Source organism: Accipiter gentilis, chromosome W (genome assembly GCF_929443795.1).
Source record: "Accipiter gentilis chromosome W, bAccGen1.1, whole genome shotgun sequence".
In the NCBI taxonomy this organism is placed as follows: Eukaryota; Metazoa; Chordata; class Aves; order Accipitriformes; family Accipitridae; genus Astur; species Astur gentilis.
Window position 1 is genome coordinate 172,075 of NC_064918.1, and position 21,086 is coordinate 193,160.

General features: G+C 48.7%; 1 protein-coding gene and 1 long non-coding RNA gene across 2 annotated transcripts; one reads left to right on the forward strand and one right to left on the reverse strand.

Annotated features, from left to right (window-relative positions):
- The first annotated feature begins 1,660 nt into the window (after positions 1-1,660).
- On the forward strand, positions 1,661-6,498 carry LOC126035419 (uncharacterized). The gene is made up of 2 exons (XR_007504919.1): positions 1,661-4,284; positions 5,662-6,498. It is a non-coding gene; the product is annotated as an uncharacterized LOC126035419 (long non-coding RNA).
- Positions 6,499-13,627: 7,129 nt separating this feature from the next.
- Positions 13,628-17,340, reverse strand: LOC126035292 (uncharacterized). Its single transcript, XM_049793724.1, has 2 exons — positions 17,163-17,340; positions 13,628-15,202 (listed from the first exon to the last, which is right to left on the reverse strand). The coding sequence occupies exon 2, from the start codon at positions 15,138-15,140 to the stop codon at positions 13,695-13,697; it is 1,446 nt and encodes a 481-aa protein (XP_049649681.1). The 5' UTR covers positions 15,141-15,202; positions 17,163-17,340; the 3' UTR covers positions 13,628-13,694.
- Between the last annotated feature and the right edge of the window lie 3,746 nt (positions 17,341-21,086).

The following is a 21,086-nucleotide window of genomic DNA, read 5'->3' on the forward strand; positions in this document are numbered from 1 at the left end:
TTTCAGGATTGGCTGCCCCTCCGTGACCACTCCTAAAAAGGATGGGTCACTAACATTGCCTTCATTTGGCTCAATAAATCACAGCCTACGAGGCCAAACAATTCAGTTGGGGTGGTCATGACAAATGGACGCATCGTAACATGTTCACCGTCAGGGAACACAAATGTAATTGGTAGCTGACTTACTAAGGTGGCTTGTGTGCCCCCTATGCCTGCAATGCCAAAATTTGGATTGATCAATGGCCATGATGGAGGCCAAATGCGTCGTGAAATATTCGTAACATCAGCTCCTGTATCGAATGTCATTGGTTTGTTGACGACAACTCCATCAGGCCCTTTCAATTGCACTACCTTTTCTGGTTTACCTTTTGTTATGTCCATGGCAAGGTATACCTGTGGTTTCTCTGTGGAGCTGAATCTACATTCTCCACGTTGTACTTCACCTGGGTTTGGAACACACGACCTGAATGGAACTAATTGTGTTATTCTGGTACCTTTAGGAATAGAAAGAGGAGGGATTAAAACATGAATCATAATTTTCACAGTCCCACAAAAATCTGCATCAATAAGCCCTGGGACTACCAGAATTCCTTTTAGAGCTGTTGAAGATCGCCCCATTAAAAATGCACTAAGCCCGAACCCCAATGGTCCCTTTTATGTTGCTATCCACCAAGTGTACCCCTGCATCCATCAACGTAATGTCTACTGCGGTTTCCACATCCACTCCGGAGCTTCCTGCAGTGGCGGATCTGGTGGTTGTGAGGCTGCCTGAGGGCTGGCAGCCCAATTCTCTTGCATTTGTGTCGTCGAGCGAGGGGCCTTTGCACTTGGTGTAAAGTTTCCCTTCTTCCTGTATTCTTGGGTGGTATGGTTATCTTTCTTACAACTGTTGCACCATCTTTTTGTTAGCAGAAACTCTACATTGGCTCTTGATGTGTCCAAGTTTACCACAATTAAAACACTTGACCGAGGGTTTCTTACTGGCTTTATCAATAAGCGGATTCCGTACTGACTCACAGCAGTCTTTAATTTCTCAAGGACTTTCCAGTGAAACGCCTCCCATCTTTTTTGTCCATCATTTTGTACAACAACTGGGAATGCTTGGATCATAGTCCCTTCCACAATGGCATTTTTTATTACTCCTCTCCAATGCCTCGCCCTCTCGTCTGCAGCGGCTATTACAGGTGGTTCCGCTTCTATCGTGGGCGTGGACGGTTCCACTGTCTCCGGTTCCGAGAGGCGGAATGGATTAACGGGCGGTGGCGGGGGAGCTGGCGGCGGCCGCTCCATGGCTGGCTGACACACGCCATGGCAGGCGGACGGAGGTAAGGGCGGGCGGGCGAGCGGGGGAGAAAGCGGGGCTGGCATACGGCCAAAATCTTCGTTCTCTTGCCTTCTCGGCTCACCCTTTCAGGAGGATGAATATCTCCCCCTCACTTCTGGTTCTTCTGACCGTACTGTCAGTTTTTGTAACTGGTTCACCACCTCCGAGTCTGTCGGCTCCGGACCTGCCGGGCGACAATCGGCCCCCCCTAATTCCTCCGCTTCTCGCGGAGTAACAGGCAGGGGGATATCTTCGGCGCCAGCGACCTGGCTGGGTATAGGTAAAGGCTGTGTCTGTGCAGGCGTCTTAGCATTAGCAGAAATGGATGCACGGGGGGGGGGGGGGGGAGATAGTTATGTAGAGAATGTCCCCTTAACTGCAGCGGGATAGGCTGACGCGGCAGCCATGGAGGCAGCAGAAGGGGTCACCGCCGCGCAGACAGCGGCGGCTGCCTGCCGTTCCGCCCTCATTGTCTCCAGCATGTCTCGAATTACCTTCTAGTGCGCTGCGGATTTGTTTGCCTCCTTTGCCTTATCCCCCCCCGCTTCTAAAAGCGTCCTACAGCGCCTTGCCTATATTATCCCAGGTCGCTACTTCAAATGCGACATTTATACTCGGAATAAGTTCTCTCTTCCGAGCCCATAAAAGCAACCCCTTTATCACAGAATTATCGCATTTCAGTCCTCTCTCAGAGAGAAAATAACAAAGGAGCTTTAGGACTGCTTCCTGCTCTTTGTCCAACCCCATCTCCTTCTCCGACCGCTCACCTGATCAGGGTGATATTCAAGATTCTATTCACTTGCGAGCGCCTCCTCGTCTTCTCGGCTCAGCTGAAGCTCATGTCGTTCTTCCCAGCTTAGCTGAAGCTCATGCCATCCTGCCAGGGCAGCAGGAATACTTTTGGCCGGCTTCTCTGCTCCCTCATCGGTTCAGTTGCACCAGTAATTCTCGTAGAGATGATAAAGTGCTGATCTGAGGGTCCCTGTTCGGGCGCCAGTTGTTGCAGAGGATCCACAGGGGACATCACACAGAGACCAATGTGATCAAGTGAAGCCCATTTACTACATCTTTTAACACAGTTATATACCTTATGCGCTTGTGCATGCGCCTTGTACAATACTCTAATTGTTACAATACCCCGTTTCACGCGACGCTATCTTATCCTCTATTGGCTGTGCAAGCTTCTTCACGAGGTGTCCAGCAGTTACTTATCTCATTCTTTGGCATCCAGGAGTTGTTTGTCAGGCTCTTCTTATCTTCCTTTTCCCAGCATACAAGGACACAGCGTCCTTGTCCTCTTCAGCACTTTGTAAACTTATGCTTTGTTCCCAGCTAAAGGCTGGATTGCTCACATGCCCTCGCGCAGCCAAGAAATCCTCAACACTCTATAATCTTCTGAAGCCTGAATATCACTTGTTGAGTAGCTTTAATCACAACAAAAAAATTTGTTTCAAAAATTGAAACTTTTTTTTCCCACTCAGTTCTGTGTACTGTCAAAATTGGTAAACAGTGGAGTAAACAAAGTATTACCTGGCTGTCACATATATGTGTCTAATTTTTCTTAATGTTTGAATGCGTTGAATGGGACTGTTTAGCTCAATATTCCTGCTGAGGTTTAGTGGACTTGAATTTTGCATTGAAGTTAGGTATCTGAACCAAAACTCTGGTATAATGCTGTATAATATGCAGCAATAGCTTAAAAATGCCTTTATTTTGGGGTTATGAAAAACATGATACACATTTTAAAACTATATATTTTTTAAAATAAGTGATTGGATAGGATATAATAAAACGCGTGATACCACTTCAACATTGGGTGAAGAAATGCTTTGTGATTTTTATTTTTTCTTTTTGTATTTTTTTTTTGTTAAAGCTGCATATACAAAATGAATAGTTCAATCAGTGGTGTGATATGCAACTAAATCATCCTGCGTTAAATGAGATACAACTGTGTTTGAAATTGTGAAAGGTTTCAACTATTCCTTGGATGTTTTATGTTTACATAATATCTTTTAATATCCTGAAATGTTAGTTCTTTTTTTAGTTTGAAGGGGGGGGGGGGGGGGATTGAATAAGACAAAAAGACCCTGTGACTATTGTATGGGGAAAATACAAATTAATATATGAATGTGATCTGATTTGTTATTCAAAGCTTTTTGGAAGACTAATGCTCCCCTACCAAATGAAAACAAAACAATTTGAGAAGTCAGCCAGTATTTTAATACATTACCCTCAAAAGTGTTAATCCACCTGACATTTGATTGTTACTTCTATTACTGTACACTGAGAATTGTACAAGTTGACTGCTGTTCATAATTAGACAGGCTTTAAGGTCATTGGAAAAACTCAAGTTAGAGCAAGATGGTGTGGTTACTGGCTCTTTGCTCAGCACATTATCAGTGCATGCAACAGTAATTATAAACCTGTTCCTGTTGGAGTGGAATTTTAAGTATTTGACTTCTGACACCTAGAATGACTTGACCTATTGCATCTGTTCCTTTTAATAGAGGATGACCTAGAAAGATTTATCTAGTGATGTCTAATGATGGGATATAAGTTTTAAGTAATTCTTATGTAGTAGCTAGATGCATGTTTGGAGGTATTTTATATTGTGTAGCTGATTGTTGAATCTTAGCACATAACACTGTAGGGATTGGCGCTCGGAAGATCTCGCGATGTACGGAAAGAGAAGGGTTAAGGGAGGCGGGATGACCGACAGACAGTATATAAGGGCGTGACGCAGTTGAATAAACGCCATTTGCAGCATCCTCATATTGGTGTCAGTGCTCTGTGGCCCAGGGTATGGTGGACCCTGTGCCGAGTCCCACGGGGTGATCAGACGAATGTCTACAAGTGGTGACCCCGACGTGATTGGACATCGGCGGATTACGCGGGGCGTAATCGAAGGCCTGGCCAGGCATGGAAGGAGTCCTGAAGGTGTTGGACTCGTGCTCTAGAGAGGTAAAAATCCCTATGGGACAAAAAGAAGCGAAAGCTTGCCTAGAGCGGCTCCTGAAAGAGGAAGCGATAGAGCGCCCGGGGGACATATTGTCTCCTGAGTGCTGGCCGAAATGCACCGCGGCTTTAGCGGAACGGGCTATGGCGACGCAGCATGGTCCGGAGTTAAAGACGTGGGGGCGGATTAGGGCGATTTTCAGGAAAGTGCGGGAGGAGGGCTTAACATGGAAGGAAGCAAAGAGATTGATGCACGCGCAGGCGGAGCGGGGCGTGCAGGCGGATGGGGGGGCACGGACAGAAGGGCTGACGGAGGTAGCGGAGCAGACGCCTCTGGTGCTCCCAGTGCAGCCGTCGGCACCGGCCGAACCACCGGGATACCCTTGGGAGGAGTTTGAACGGGAGCGTGAACGGGCGAGAGAGGAGGAGCGGGAGAAAGATCGACAGTTAATTCAGGAGGCAGAGGAACCCGTGGCTGAGCAAAGGAGACGGGAGAAGGAGAGGCAGAGACTAGAGGAGGCGGAGAGGGCGGTGATGAAGGGATCGGAAAAGGAGCAGGCAGAGGAGGGAGCGGTTCCCCTGTATGATCCGGAGGATTGGGTGCCGGGACGTGTTTTGCGAACCGCGCCACAAGCTCACCCTAAGATGGCGCCGACATCCGCCTTCTCCCCGGATGTCTCTCCGGAGGTCGGGAGAGGCGGAGCACGGCCAAAGGAAGGAGGAAGGAAAGTCGGGACACCCCCTCTTACGCGCGTAGCGGAAGAGGAAGAGAGTGGTCCGGACTCAATCGAGGGGTCGGCTCAACGGTTAGAGGAGGCGTGGCAGCTGGTGGGCGGACACCGCTGTCGTCCGCCGCACGCAGCGGTAAAACAAAAGGCTATCTCCGGCTGTGAGGCGCAGTCGGCAGCAGCCAGTGAAACAGCAACGCCTATGTCTTTAATACCTGTGCCCGGCCCAGCTACAGATCCGCTGCAGATGTTGCAGCGAGTAGTAGAGGAGATACAGGAGCAGGTGAAGCAACAGCGGCAGCTGCTACAAGCAGCTGGGGAACAGAAAGGAGTTCCCGATTCACCGAAGATCACGTTGCCAGACTGGAAAATTGTAGCAAAGGAATGTGTTATGGACGGCATACGCTTTGAAGGACCCCCTTTAGTTTGCCCAGTCCGAGCTGGTCCAGGTGGTGTAGGGGTGGAGTGGTCTCCGTTAGATAGCAAGCTTTTGCAACAAGTGAAAAAGACCGTGGATGAATACGGCTTAGGACATCCCATGACAGGCTCTCTGTTAGACGTGTTTTTTTTTTCAGGTTCACTGACTCCCTCGGATTCGCGACAGTTTTGCAGTATGATTTTGACTCCCTTTTTTTTTTTTTTTTTTTTGATTTAGAAGGAAGCTTGGACAAACAGATTACAAGCAGCACTAGTTGAGACCCAACAGGAAAGTGGGAAGGAGGGTGGCGCTTGGTGACACAGGGAAGAGGGTATGCTGCAGTACAATCATCAGAGCACCCAGACTCACGTGTGCGCTGGGTGCTGTCACGGTGGTTGAAACCAGACCTCAGTCAATAACGATTTGTTGTGAGTTATTTTGCAGGATGCCGTTCAGAAGATCATCTGAGTACCTGCACTGTGGTCGTTGTGACCCTTGGGTGCTTACCAAGTATGACCGCTGTGGACAACAACTCTGGAGACGCACCAGCCGAACATCAAAATGGTGTGACCGATGTTTTGAACACCGCAGATCCACTTTACAGCAACCGCTGTGTGTACCCCATAAGCAGGGGACTATGATATGCTTTTAGACAAAGCCAATCAATTACAGGAGGCAGGTGACAGTGGCTTGACAATCTCCTCTTGTCGACCTGGCAATGGCTCCTGTCTTTGATTGACTGAAAAACGTTGACCCTATTTGGAATCCTTTTGGTGGTGGTTATTATGGTTTGTTGTGGGATACCAGCACTGACTGTTTGCGTGCGGAAACTCTTTATACAGAGTGCGGGTACCCACCGGTACACGAATTACCATGAGGTGGTGGGATCACTTATAGCTGTAACGCCAGTTTGTACCGTCGGTCATCCGCCATAGTGAGGGGGGACTTGTAGGGATTGGCGCTCGGAAGATCTCGCGATGTACGGAAAGAGAAGGGTTAAGGGAGGCGGGATGACCGACAGACAGTATATAAGGGCGTGACGCAGTTGAATAAACGCCATTTGCAGCATCCTCATATTGGTGTCAGTGCTCTGTGGCCTAGGGTATGGTGGACCCTGTGCCGAGTCCCACGGGGTGATCAGACGAATGTCTACAAACACTTTGACAACTTTACGTTTTTAAAAACTGATATATTAAACATCACTGTTATGTGGTGTGGTGGGTTGACCCTGGTTGGATGCCAGGTGCCCACCAAAGCCATTCTATCACTCCCCCTCCTCAGCTGGACAGGGGAGAGAAAATGTAACAAAGGGCTCGTGAGTCAAGAAAAGGACAGGAGAGATCATTCACCAATTACCGTCACGGGCAAAACTGTAGCGTTGGCTACATATCAAGGTGCTGTGACTAGATCACTGGTCGGCCCAGACCAGGGAAAGAGACAGATAACACACACAGTGTGAGCACCAACTTCCGCTTTTATTGCGCAGTTAATTCCTTTTATACTAACAAGGGTAGGTGAGATTACAGATAGGTCATAGGGAGGCGGTGACTAGCCCTCCATCTTTCCATGACATCGCGAGATCTTCCGAACGCCGTTCCCTACATGTCCCCCTCCCTATGACTAGCTTCTATGGTTATGAACAGTTCTACGCAAAGAAATAACTGTGTAAAGTACTATGAGCATAAGCATATTTCTACAACTAAGTTGAAACACTGTGTCTTAAACACACGTAAATGTCCCATGTACCTTGCAGAGCAAGGAGCTCCTTCACAGAGAATTCACACAAGTGGCAAATGGAAAGCTAAGGCTGGGAAAGAATTACTTCTATTACTTTATAAAATTTATCGTTGGTATGCTGATGTTAAGGCTTACTGTCTGGGGCATCCAGATTCCCGGCTGTGAGCTACTCTGACTCTTCTGTTGACACTTGTTCATACACAATGTTTTCAGCTCCGTCTCCGACAGCCGGATCCCATAAAGACACATATTGATGGGCTCTGAGAGGGATGTCATCTGGATACACATCGGGCCCCCCAATTGGTTTTGCATCCACTGCCAGAAATTTGTAGTGGATACCCAAGGTGTCACAAGCCAGGAAAGGATGGCAGCGATCTGTAAAGAAAAAACACTCAAACACTATGAGGTTAGGGAAGGACGAACCATACGACTAGGGACCCATTTCAGTAGCCCTTCAGGCGTCTGTACACAGGCGTACCCTCGCACGAGACAACACAGCTCAAATGGCCCATCCCATTGGTGTGTCTGAGGGTCACACACGCAGACCAACGGGTAGGGGCCTTTCTCTTCCGTGCTCGTAAAATGTCATGCCGCCATCTGCTCCAGGTCCCCCCAAACTGTCTGATTTAATGAAGTTAACGCAGTTAACAGAAGACGCTGTGTACAGAGAACAGGTGAGTTATCCCGTAACCAGGAGGGCTCTGCCTGCTCCCCCTCCCTAAGCCGATTGAGCAGGGTCTTTAAGGTTCGATGTGCTCATTCTACAATGGCCTGGCCGGTGCTATTATAAGGGATGCCATGTACAAGGTCAATACCCCAGGTCGCACAAAACCGCTTCACCTTTTCCCCAGTATAAGCTGCACCATTATCCGTCTTGATCTGTTGTGGAATACCTAGTTGGGCTATGCAAGCACGCCAATGTTGTATAACTGCCAAGCTATTCTGCTTACTGTGCACTGTAGCAAGAATATATTTACTATAGGTGTCTACGGTAACATGCAAATACTGCAGTGGCTTAAAAGGAGCATATTCCGTAATATCTGTTTGCCAGATCTGATTCGGTCGCAAACCATGAGGGTTGACCCCAGCTGCCCAAAGGGGTCCTTGGGCACAATGGGGGCAGGCCGCAACAATTTCTTTCGCTTCAGCATGAGAAATGCCCGTTAGTGCCACCAAACCTTGGGGACCGCAATGCCAGAGGCGGTGTAACGTCATCGCGCGTGCCCTTGCTGGCGTGATGTTATCATCACTGACAACAGCCAACAACGCTTGCGCCACCTGGTCGGTGCGGCTGTTCCCTTCAGCTAACGGTCCAGGGAGACCAGAATGACTGGTGACATGAATAGGGAAAACGGGTGCACTACGCAACTGTAAGGTGTTCAGCAGCATACCGGCTATCTCCGTGGAAGAAGCTAGCGCCCATTCCCCCGCAACCAAAAGCTTATACACATACAGTGAATCCATGACCACATTTAAGGGCTCAGTCGGCCAACATAACAATGCCATGGTCACTGCCTTGGCCTCCAAAAACTGCACTGAGCGACTTGGCTCAGTATATACTACCTGGTGCCATACCCCATCTTCCCTCCAAACACAAATGGCCTTGCTAGTCTTGGAGGACGCATCAGTAAAGATTGTGCGCCTGTCATTAGGGTGTTTCGCCACCTGCTGTGCTGGGAGGATGGGTAAGGCATGCAAGATCTCCCCACAAGAATGGACCTCATATCCCGCTACTGTCCCCACAAACTCTGCTAATGTACTCTGCAAAACAGACACCTGCGTATAAACTAAATTCCATTGCGTTAGGGAGCAGGGCAAAACAATGTGGTCTGGGTCTCTGCCGGTAAAATGTTGACAAGCCCCCCGGCAACGCATGATCATGGCGGCTACCAACAGTGACCAACTAATGATAGCTGTGTGTACCTTACCCTGATGTAACCACGCAAAGGGCCACTCCGGGCCGTCTGCGGTCTGTATCAATACAGCGTGGCAGCTCTGGCCACAAAGAGCTGCGCAAAAACTGGCCGTGTGGGTTGAAACCTCTGCAGGCCCCACTGCTGGGCCCGTTGGGCTATGTTTTCTAGCAATTCACGTTGTGCTGGTTGCAATACACGTGGTGCCTGCAAGGGTTCCCCCCCCTGGAGTAGTTGGTACAAGAGATTAATTTAATCTTCAGCAATGGGAATGAAGTTCCTCAGCCACAATAGTCTGCCCACTAACTTTTGGGCATCATGTAAGGTATACACTTGGTCAGGGACTATAAAACTTTGAGCAGTGACTGTGCGGGGGGTTGAGTGCCTAGATAACTAACAGAAGGTCCCATCTGTGTTTTGTTGGGGGATATGTGTAGCCCATATTCACTTAGTTGCCGGACCGTCTGATCATAGAGGCGTTGCAACACAGACTCATCCTGATGGGACAGTAGAATGTCATCCATGTAATGTATGATGGTGGCCTCTGGGTAGTCTTTTTGCAGAGAATGCAAGGCCTTACCTACCGCAATCTGACAGAGAGTTGGCGAATTTTTCATGCCTTGAGGGAGCACTTTCCACTGATACCGCTGCATGGGCGCTTGATGGTTCCGCTCCAGGATAGAAAAGGCAAACCATTCATGATCTCCTGGGTGTAAGGGAATACTGAAAAAACAGTCTTTTATATCAATCACAATGACACCTTGTCCTTTTGGCACAATGGCCGGAGAGGGCAATCCTGGCTGTAAAGCCCCCATGTCCTGTAAGCAGGCATTGACTGCTCGCAAGTCATGGAGGAGCCGCCACGCCCCTGACTTCTTCTTTATGACAAATACAGGAGTATTCCAGGGACTGGTGGAGGGTTCAAGATGGCCCATTTGCACTTCCCTTTGGACCAATTCCACTACTGCCGCCCGCTTCTCCTCAGTCATTGGCCACTGCACCACCCACACTGGCTTGTCCGTTAGTTAACTCTATCCTAGCTGAAACCATGACAGTATCCACCCCTTATTCTATACCACTGACGTCATGCTCAGTTCCCATACCTTTAGTTACATCCTGATCAATCATCACCACCTTTCCATCCCTTTGAGACATATGAACAATGAGAGAGATATATATATATATATATGTATACACACACAGAGATATCATTCCTTTAGTTCATTAGTTATGTTCATAAAACATTTGTTGAGTTCAATTAGTTTCCGACTCTGGGCTCCATCTGTCATACCAGTCTGTCTGGGCAGGAGAAATGGTGCAAAGTCCTATCAGTCGGTAGAGCAGAATTGGGCTTCAGTGTGGTGTGACGAGCAGCTGACATTTGACGCAGCAGGAGGATCGTGTGCACCGTTGGATTGTTGCATGCTGGAGTCAGTTCTGGTTCCATCACTACTGCGCTTTGCTCAGTTTTATCACAGTTCATTCTTGCTTGATCCAAGTGATTCTTACTATAGTACTATGGATATAGCATATAACAATTATAATAATGATAACATACAGTAGCAGGGCTATATAGCAACTAATATCATACAGTTTAATTTTGGCTATTTTCACCTAAAATCAAATCCCCCTGAGGCACACATCGGACTTCTCCATCTTTTCGCATCACCCACCAAGTGCACCCAGGCTCTTGAGCAAAAGCAATCCAACGAATGGGTTTACCTTTGCCTGAGGCAGGAGTAACCCAGACTGTTTTCCCTAACATATTTTTCATGTGCACTACAGGGACTTTATCCCCTTCTACAGTATGTAAAAATTCTGATTGGGCAGGGCCACACCGATTGGCAGATCCTCTCATGTTGACTAACCAGGTGGCTTTTGCTAAGTGTGTATCCCAATGTTTGAAGGTTCCACCCCCCATTGCTCTCAATGTAGTCTTTAACAGTCCATTGTATTGCTCGATTTTCCCAGAGGCTGGTGCATGATAGGGGATATGATACACCCACTCAATGCCATGCTCTTTGGCCCAGGTGTCTATGAGGTTGTTTCGGAAGTGAGTCCCGTTGTCCGACTCGATTCTTTCTGGGGTGCCATGTCGCCAAAAGACCTGCTTCTCAAGGCCCAGGATAGTGTTCCAGGCAGTGGCATGGGGTACAGAATATGTTTCCAGCCATCCGGTGGTTGCTTCCACCATTGTCAGCAATAGCGCTTGCCTTGGTGAGTTTGTGGAAGTGTGATAGAGTCAATCTGCCAGGCTTCCCCAGATTTATATTTCAGCCATCGCCCTCCATACCACAGAGGTTTTAGCCGCTTGGCTTGCTTAATTGCAGCACATGTTTCACATTCATGGATAACCTGCACAATAGTGTCCATGGTCAGGTCCACCCCTCGATCTCGAGCCCATCTATATGTTGCATCTGTTCCCTGATGGCCTGAAGTATCATGTGCCTACTGAGCCATAAATAGCTCACACTTATGTTGCCAGTCCAGGTCCACCTGAGCCACTTCAATCTCGGCAGCCTGATCTACCTGTTGGTTGTTCCATACAGCAGCCTTCCACCTTCGATGCTTTCCCACAATGCGACAGGACCCATCAGTGAACAGGGCATATTGCCTCTCATTTTCTGCACAGTTTATTATACAGCGGGGCTTCTTCAGCATGTGCCACCTCCTCCTCTGGTGACATTTCAAAATCTTTGCCTTCTGGCCAGTCCGTGATCACTTCTAAAATTCCTGGGCGACTGGGGTTTCCTATGCAAGCCCGTTGTGTGATCAGTGCCATCCACTTACTCCACGTGGCGTCAGTCGCATGATGTGTAGAGGAGACCCTCCCTTTGAACATCCAGCCCAGCACTGGCAGTCGCGGTGCTAAGAGGAGCTGTGTTTCCGTACCAACCACTTCTGAGGCAGCTGGACCTCCTTCATACGATGACAGTATCTCTTTTTCAGTTGGAGTATAGCGAGCCTCGGATCCTCGATATCCCCGACTCCAAAACCCCAGGGGTCGGCCTCGGGTGACCCCAGGTGCTTTCTGCCAGAGGCTCCAGGTAGGGCCATTTACCCCAGCTGCAGTATAGAGCACACTTTTAACATCTTGTCCTGTCCGGACTGGTCCAAGGGCTATGGCATGAACAATCTCCCGTTTAATTTGTTCAAAGGCTTGTTGTTGTTCAGGACGCCATTTAAAATCATTCTTCTTCCTGGTCACTTGATAGAGAGGGCTTACAATCAAACTGTAATTTGGAATATGCATTCTCCAAAACCCCACGACACCTAAGAAGGCCTGTGTGTCCTGTGTGTCCTTTTTATTAGTTGGGGGAGACATAGCTGCTATTTTGTTAATCATGTCTGCAGGGATCTGACGACGTCCATCTTGCCATTTTATTCCCAAAAACTGGATCTCCTGTGCAGGTCCCTTGACCTTACTTTCTTTTATGGCAAAACTGGCTTTCAGAAGGATTTGGATTATTTTCTTCCCTTTCTCAAAGACTTCTTCTGCTGTGTTGCCCCATATGATGATGTCATCAATGTATTGCAGGTGTTCCGGAGCCTTTTTCCAGTGCAGTCTGGATTAGTCCATGGCAAATGGTGGGGCTGTGTTTCCACCCCTGGGGCAATCGATTCCAAGTGTACTGGACACCCCTCCAAGTAAAGGCAAATTGTGGACGACACTCTTCTGCCAGAGCGATTGAGAAAAACGCATTAGCAATGTCACTTGTGGCATACCACTTGGCTGCCTTTGACTCTAGCTCGTATTGAAGTTCTAGCATATCTGGAATGGCAGCACTCAGCAGTGGGGTAACTTCATTCAGGCCGCGATAGTCAACTGTTAATCTCCATTCCCCATTAGACTTCCGCACTGGCCATATGGGACTATTAAAGGGTGAGTGAGTTTTGCTGATCACTCCTTGGATCTCCAGTTGCCAAATCAATTTGTGGATGGGAATCAGAGAGTCTCGGTTGGTGCGATATTGCCGCCGGTGCACTGTCATGGTAGCAATTGGCACTTGTTGTTCTTCAACCTTCAGCAACCCCACAACCGAAGGGTCTTGAGAGAGACCAGGCAGGGTAGACAGCTGTTCAGTGCCCTCCGTCTCCAAGGCAGCAATATCGAAAGCCCATCGATACCCCTTCGGGTCCTTAAAATACCCCCTCCTGAGATAGTCTATGCCAAGGATACACGGAGCCTCTGGACCAGTCACAATGGGGTGTTTCTGCCATTCATTCCCAGTTAGGCTTACTTCAGCTTCCAATACGGTTAACTCTTGAGTTCCCCCTGTCACACCAGAAATAGAAATGGGTTCTGTCCCTTTATAACTTGATGGCATTAGAGTGCACGTTGCACTGTGCACCGGTGTCTACTAGAGCCTTATACTCCTGTGGGTCTGACGTGCCAGGCCATCGAATCCACACAGTTCAATAGACCCGGTTATCCCTTTCTTCCACCTGGCTGGAGGCAGGGCCCCTCTAATTCTGGTCAGAGTATTCAGTATTCACTTCTCGTAGAATTGGCTCAGAAGTCCCTTCAAGAGGATCGGAGATAAAGTCAGCCCTTCTACTCTGTTTGGAAACTGGAGCGGCATTTTTCCTGGGAGAGTCCCCTTTTGTGGTGGTTTTTCCTCACAGTTCACGTACCTGTGCATTTAGGACCAAGGTAGGTTTTCCGTCCCATTTCCTCATGTCCTCTCCATGATCACATAGGTAAAACCACGGGGCACCTCGCGGTGTGTACCTTCTATATTCTCTTTCTTGGGCAGAAGACCGCTCACTCCTAATAGCTGAGATATTGGTCCTGACAAGTGTGGAGTAGGACATATCCTCTTTGATTTGTTGGACATCCTGGGAAAGCTTCTCCACAGCTGAAATGCAGGCTTGTAGGGAGGAGGAGAGATTTTCTTCATATTGACGGAGTTGGCGAGCCGCTTCATCCATTGTCGGTGCCTCTTCGTCTTTCCAGGCCATTATTGCCAATGCGTTGGCATAGGACGATGGTGTGCTCCGTACAAACTTCCGCCACATGGGTCGTGTGCATTGGACTTCGTCTGGATCTTTGGGTAATTGTGGGTTGTCTGGGTCATGACGAATCGTCTCTAGCACAGCTAATTCCCTCAGATATTGAATACCTTTTTCCATGGTGGTCCACTTGCTTGATTGACATATAACATCTTCCTTAAAGGGATACCTTTCCTTCACACTTGACAGGAGTCGCCTCCAGACACTGATGGCTTGTGTCCCTCTTCCAATTGCCTTATCAATGCCACCTTCCCTCGCAAGTGATCCCAGCTGCTTGGCTTCCCTACCTTCTAATTCCAAGCTATTAGCCCCATTGTCCCAGCATCTGAGGAGCCAGGTGATAATATTTTCACCTATACGGTGGCCAAAATCTTTTCGCATGTCCCACAGCTCACTCAAGGATAGGGACCAGGTTATTACCTCTGGTTCTGCCTCTTCCTCCTGTTCCTGTGATGACCCTGGTTCACCTTCATCCTTCGCTAAGCGAGCTGATATTTTTGTATATTTCTTTTTCTGTGCATGGGCAACCGATACTGGTCCAATTTGGTCCTCTGGTTCAGTTGCAGTATCGCTCACTGGGTTCTGGATAACCACAGTGTCTGTCGCCGAGGTTTGGGTAGCGGCTGTGCTCATTGCCGGGGCTGGAGGGGCTGTAGTGCCTGTTGTTGAGGTTTGGGTAGCCCGAGTTCTCGTTGCCGGGGCTGGAGGGGTCACAGTGCCTGTCGCCAAGGTCTGGGTGCCTGCAATGCTCCTTGCCAGGCCTGGAGGTGCCGCAGCGTCCATTGTTGAGGTTTGGGTGGCTGCGGTGCTCATCGTTTTGTTGTTAGCTCTAGAGAGTTTCTCTTCCCCTTGAGGGTACTGAGTGGTGTCGAACAGGGCTCGATAGGCATGGGCCAGGCCCCAGCACGTTGCAGTGATTTCTATCTCTCTGGAGCTGCCGGGGTGACAGCATACCTTTTCCAAATATTTTACTAGTTCTTCTGGATCCTGCACTTGTTCAGGGGTGAATTTCCAAAACATTGGAGGTGCCCACTTTTCTAGGTACTTGCCCATACTACCCTGTCGGGGGATGCAACAAGTCTATGGAATTCCTGACAGTTCGAGAACAGCGCGACCTTGAACAGCTTGTAGTATATCCTTGAGAAGTCTGGAAAGATCCAAGAAGACCAGTACGAAAACAAGACAGTGATAAGAAGAACCGTCCTGACAAACTCACCAATCATGAATTGTTAGTTACTAACTAAGTCAATCATATACTAACACATACTCTGAAGAAGGGGATAAAAAGGTGTGTTAGAACAATAAAGTAGCCATTTTGCGTGATCTATTACTTGTCGTGTCCGTCTCTACCGCGACAAATGGTGACCCCGACGTGATCCAGCTACTATTGTTTTACCTGTTCAAAATTGGTACTTTGAATGGTGTCTGGCAAACAATTACAAGCTGCAAGTGGCTATGGCGGGTTTTCAAGGACAGATCTCATATCATCTACTGTCGCACCCACTCCTGAAATTTGCTCGAGAAATACCATTTGGTCAGAAAAGCTTAAGCCAGCCGGAACCTGTGAAAGGCCCTACTGTCTTCACAGATGGTTCTGGAAAAACAGGTAAAGCAGCAGTAGTATGGTATGAAAACAACAACTGGAACAGCAAAGTAGTGTATCAAAATGGTTCTCCACAAATAGTAGAGCTGCGTGCACATGGCACACTGAAGCAGCAGCTTCAAAAACAAAAAGGGGGAATGATTGGGGAACCACCACAGGCATGTTTATATAACGTGGTTTATGTTCTTAGCTTTCTCTATTATGGGGATAATTCTTCTCTACCTCCTTTTTTCAACACTTCTCTTTTTTCAACACAGAATTTACAAAGAGGCATCAAAGTACACGTTAAAGATTTAGTTACTGGTCAGTGGAGTGAACCATGTGAGCTGTTAACCTGGGGGCGAGGTTATGCTTGTGTTTCTACAGATACAGGCCCACAACGGACTCCCGCTTGATTTGTATGACCATCATCATCTGGAACATCCCAGAGGGTGCGGCAATATGAATACCAGCTCAGCCAAAAACTAACGTGTAGGTCACCTTGGCCAACATAACAGGTCAAGATTCTCTGTGCATTGCAACTGCATCACAAAGTCCATGAACCAATAGACAGGATGACTATGACTCATGCAGCGCGCCTGGCCAGCGAGCGCATGCGTCATAGGTTGCAAATGAGGCGGATTTTTGGCACCCGCTGGCCACGTGTACTGAAATCCGTTCCTCTACAAATGTATAAATACCGGGATTTTCCGAAGAGCATCAGACTGGTGTACGGCAAGGCCATCGTTGCCTCCGTGGGGACACCCACATAAAGCTGGTACCTACCGATTGCTGGGCTGAATTTGCGGAGCAAGACAGGACAAGAATATACAGATGGTTCATCTACCTCACAGTCCTCGGATGGACGTAGGCATGGATACCACCGCAAACCAAAGAAAACATCTGGATGACCCTGGCTGACGTGACCAGACAAGATTTCTTATACCTTAGTACAACACCACCAAGCAATCCCTTTTTCACAGGTTTAATAATGGGTTACACTGACATCGACAAAGTTTAAGAACTTATTGATGGAGACCCCTGTGCAGCAGGTCATGGACTCAATGGATGGGAATGCCTGGTTTTCACGGATCGGGCATTAACCCTCATTGCCACCCCAGGAATCACAAATTCTGGGGTCCCTGAATACAGACTGGTGTAGTATTATCAGATTTACTGCTAGACATTGATAGTGTCAGACATGCTATGCTATAAAATAGAGCTGCAATTGATTTCTTGCTTTTAGCACAAGGACAAAGATATTTGAGGGTTGGGGATTGTCTGGATGGTTGATATCTCTGCTCAAGACTGTGGGGGTAGAGATCTTGATTGTGATAACTATGCTTCTAATGTTGCCCTGTCTTTTCGGCCTTCTGCAAAGGGCCCTGCAGAGGGCAGCCGGGATAATATTTTTAGCACAAATACAAAAAGGGGGAATTGTTGGGGGATGCAACAAGTCTACGGAATTCCTGACAGTTTGAGAACAGCGCGACCTTGAGCAGCTTGTAGTATATCCTTGAGAAGTCTGGAAAGATCCGAGAAGACCAGTACGAAAACAAGATAGTGATAAGAAGAACCGTCCTGACAAACTCACCAATCATGAATTGTTAGTTACTAACTAAGCCAATCATATACTAACACATACTCTGGAGAAGGGGATAAAAAGGTGTGTTAGAACAATAAAGTAGCCATTTTGCATGATCTATTACTTGTCGTGTCCGTCTCTACCGCGACACTACCCCACACACCCTGCCACTCATAATTATCTAGCCTTGGGGCACATCTCTGCGTGATCTTCTTAAATAGCTGTTTAACCTTAAACGAGCGCTGAACCACATTCAGAAGTATGCTAATTCCTAGCAGTAGGGCTAGGACCGTGCTAGTCCCAACACCCCAGGAGTATTCAAATTTTTCAAAATTCTCAAACACCATTGTAACTGGACTGAAGGAGAAAGCAGAGGGGAAGAAAGGTACCCCACCCATAGACTGGTTTTCCATGGAGGAAAGGTAAATGGTATAGTTATTAAGTTTCCCACAGGTGGCTCCTGCCATATAAAGGTGACAATGCTAAGTGCAAATACCGGATTAATCCCACAGCTGATGACTTTATCATACCATAAACCAGTGTTATACCATACATCAAAGCGAAAACCTTAATCCACCTCCCACGGATGATAAGCAGTAGAAGAGGAACTATATACAGCAAGCGAGGTGATACATAACAGAGCTTTAAAAGCCAGAGCAACTACTCTAAGAACAAATAAATCAAGATAATGAACGCTTGGAACAAATTTGTTTTAACAAGCTCTGGCCAGGTTTGTCGTTATCTCAACCCTTCGTGCCCCATGTTGGGCGTCAAAATGGACTGTCGTGGTTTAACCCTAGCCAGCAACTAAGCACCACGCAGCCGCTCACTCACTCCCCCCCATCCAGTGGGATGGGGGAGGAAATCGGGGGGAAAAAAGTAAAAGTCCTCGGTAGAGATAAGAACAGTTTAATAGAACAGAAAAAGAAGAAACTAATAATAATGATAACACTAATAAAATGACAACAGTAGTAATAAAAGGATTGGAATGTACAAATGATGCACAGGGCAATTGCTCACCACCCACCGACTGACACCCATCTAGTCCCCGAGTGGCGATTCCCTGCCCCCCACTTCCCAGTTCCTAAACTAGATGGGACGTCACATGGTATGGAATACACCGTTGGCCAGTTTGGGTCAGGTGCCTTGGTTGCGTCCTGTGCCAACTTCTTGTGCCCTGGCTGGCCATGAAAAGCTGAAAAATCCTTGACTATAGTCTAAACACTACTGAGCAACAACTGAAAACATCAGTGTTATCAACATTCTTCACATGCTGAACTCAAAACATAGCACTGTACCAGCTACTAGGAAGACAGTTAACTCTATCCCAGCTGAAACCAGGACACCAGGTGAGCTTCAAGGGATGGCAGATGGCAGTGGCCTACATTAAAAATCCATGGAAAAGTGACATCCCCAACGATGTAGGCAGCAGTGCCCAAGAATGGCTGTCTGGACCACTGCCACCATCAGGTTGCATCACGCCACTCTGTCAGAATCTGCAGCAGTTGTAGGCTGGGCAAGAGTGATTTTTACCAGGGCCTTACTTTTCCTTGACTCTTGCGCTCCCCCCACCCCTACTAATTGACCTTGTATTATGGTGGGCGACTCTGGGGGCCAGATATGAACCAGAATTACGGTGACATCTGCTCCCGTATCTATCAGGGCCAGCAGACTGATGCTCCGTGGAAAAAAGGGCAGTCCCACCTCTAAAGTGATCACCCTTTCTGGACGGGTTTTCATGCCCATGGTCAATGCTATTTGGGCAATAGGAGGAACTGTTGGAACTGTTGTTACATTGCCCTGTTCCTGCCCCTCCCCCTCGGCGGTCAGTTCCACGGGAGCATCATTTGATCCTGAGTTGCTGTCGCTGGACCCTGTGCAAAAACCGAAGGGGAGGGCCCGGCCCCCATCCCTTCCCTCTCCGCTGCCCGAATAGGGAGAACGACCGGCTGAAACTGAACCCCTGAGAGGCAACATTCTTTGGCCACCAGTCGCCAGTCTGTGCCCCTTTGGGTGTCCCCTCCCAGCGTGGGAGGCATTAACGGCACCACATGCTCCGCATTCTGTACGGCCCCCTCAAGCCTCCGCAACAGACCCTGCAGTCTCTGTAAAGCATCCTGTCTCCCTTCTGTCTGATTCTGTGGTGCAGGTTTCGATGGCCTCCGTATTACACTATTCGCCTTCTCGTCAGAATTATCGGAATCAACCTGTGCTGGCACTTCGCGCCATCTCCGGAAGGACCCAGATGAGGGTTTAGCCCGCTCCGGCAAGGGTGCAGATGACGGCTCAGCAGGCATAGGCTCAGGCAAAGGCTCAGGAGGCTCAGTCCGCTCTCCCGGCAAAGGCGCCTGATTTCCCCCACGGGGGGGTGTTTCTTCCTTTGCCACAGTCTCCAACCCCCACTGCCTCCCAGTTATCACCTCCGCGGGTGGCCATTCCTCCCACTCTCTCAACTGATGGTATAAATCTCCCTTGACATCCTTGCCTGGAACCCAGTCCAAGAGGCATTCCTCTAAGTCCTTCCGAACCACCCGCTGCAACTCCTCCCATGGATAGTTCGGAGGGGGCACATCCGGCCCCGCTGGTGCCACTCCTACAGGAAAAATCTCTGTCTCTGCCATACCCTCCATGTCCATGCCCTCAATCAGAGATGGACCACTCTGTGAACCCCGCTCCACGGCCGCCCACTCCGTCTGAGTCTGACTCACTGTCCCCGAGGGCACTATCTCCTGCTGTTCCTGAGGCGGCGCTTCATCCACAGACATAGCAGCTCGCGCTGCCAACCAGCACGCCTTAGCCTCCCGTCCTGCTGCAACCGCCTTCTCCACCTTTCCCCAACTTTGCAATCGTTCAGCAGCTCTGCGCTCACCCACGAGTGCAGATTGGAGCAAGGACTCCCTTAATCTCTCCCCATTTGGGAGGGCTCAAAACTTCTCTAGGAGACCCAATGTCTCCCCGGCGCAGCAACCATTGGATGCATTCGCCCGTGGGGCCCTTCCTAATTGAACTGCGGGCACCCACCGCATCGGCCAACGCCTTTAATACCTTAATCATTTGCGCAAGATCCATCGTCGTCTGTGCGACTGATCACATCAGGGTCACCACTGTGTACCGTTGGCTACATATCAAGGAGCTACGACTAGACCACTGGTCGGCCCGGACCAGGGAAAGAGACAGATAACACACACAGTGTGAGTGTCAACTTCCGCTTTTATTGCGCAGTTAATTCCTTTTATACTAACAAGGGTAGGCGGGATTACAGATACGTCATAGGGAGGCGGTGAGTAGCCCTCCATCTTTCCGTGACATCGCGAGATCTTCTGAATGTCATACCCTACACAAAACAGACTCACCTTGGGGGAAATTAACTCAATTTATTGGAAATCAACCAGAATAGGGTAATGAGAAATAAAACCAAATCTCAAAACACCTTCCATCCACCTCTCCCTTCTTCCTGGGCACAACTTCACTCCCAGATTCTCTACCAACCCCCCCAGCTGCGCACAGGGACAAGGAATGGGGTTTACGGTCAGTTCATCACACGTTATTTCTGCCGCTTCATCCTCCTCATGGGGAGGACTCATAACACTCTTCCCCTGCTCCAGCGTGGGGTACCTCCCACGGGAGACAGTCCTCCATGAACTTCTCCAATGTGGGTCCTTCCCACAGGCTGCAGTTCTTCACAAACTGCTCCAGCATGGATCCCCCACAGGGTCACAAGTCCTGCCAGAAAACCTGCTCCAATGTGGTCTCCTATCTCCACAGATCTGCAGGTCCTGCCAAGAACCTCCTCCAGTGTGGGCTTCCCATGGGGTCACAGCTTCCTTCAGGG

Excerpts from the sequence above, each read along its gene's own strand:
- LOC126035292 (XM_049793724.1), bottom strand. The coding sequence starts at position 15,140 with ATGGGCAAGTACCTAGAAAAGTGGGCACCTCCAATGTTTTGGAAATTC.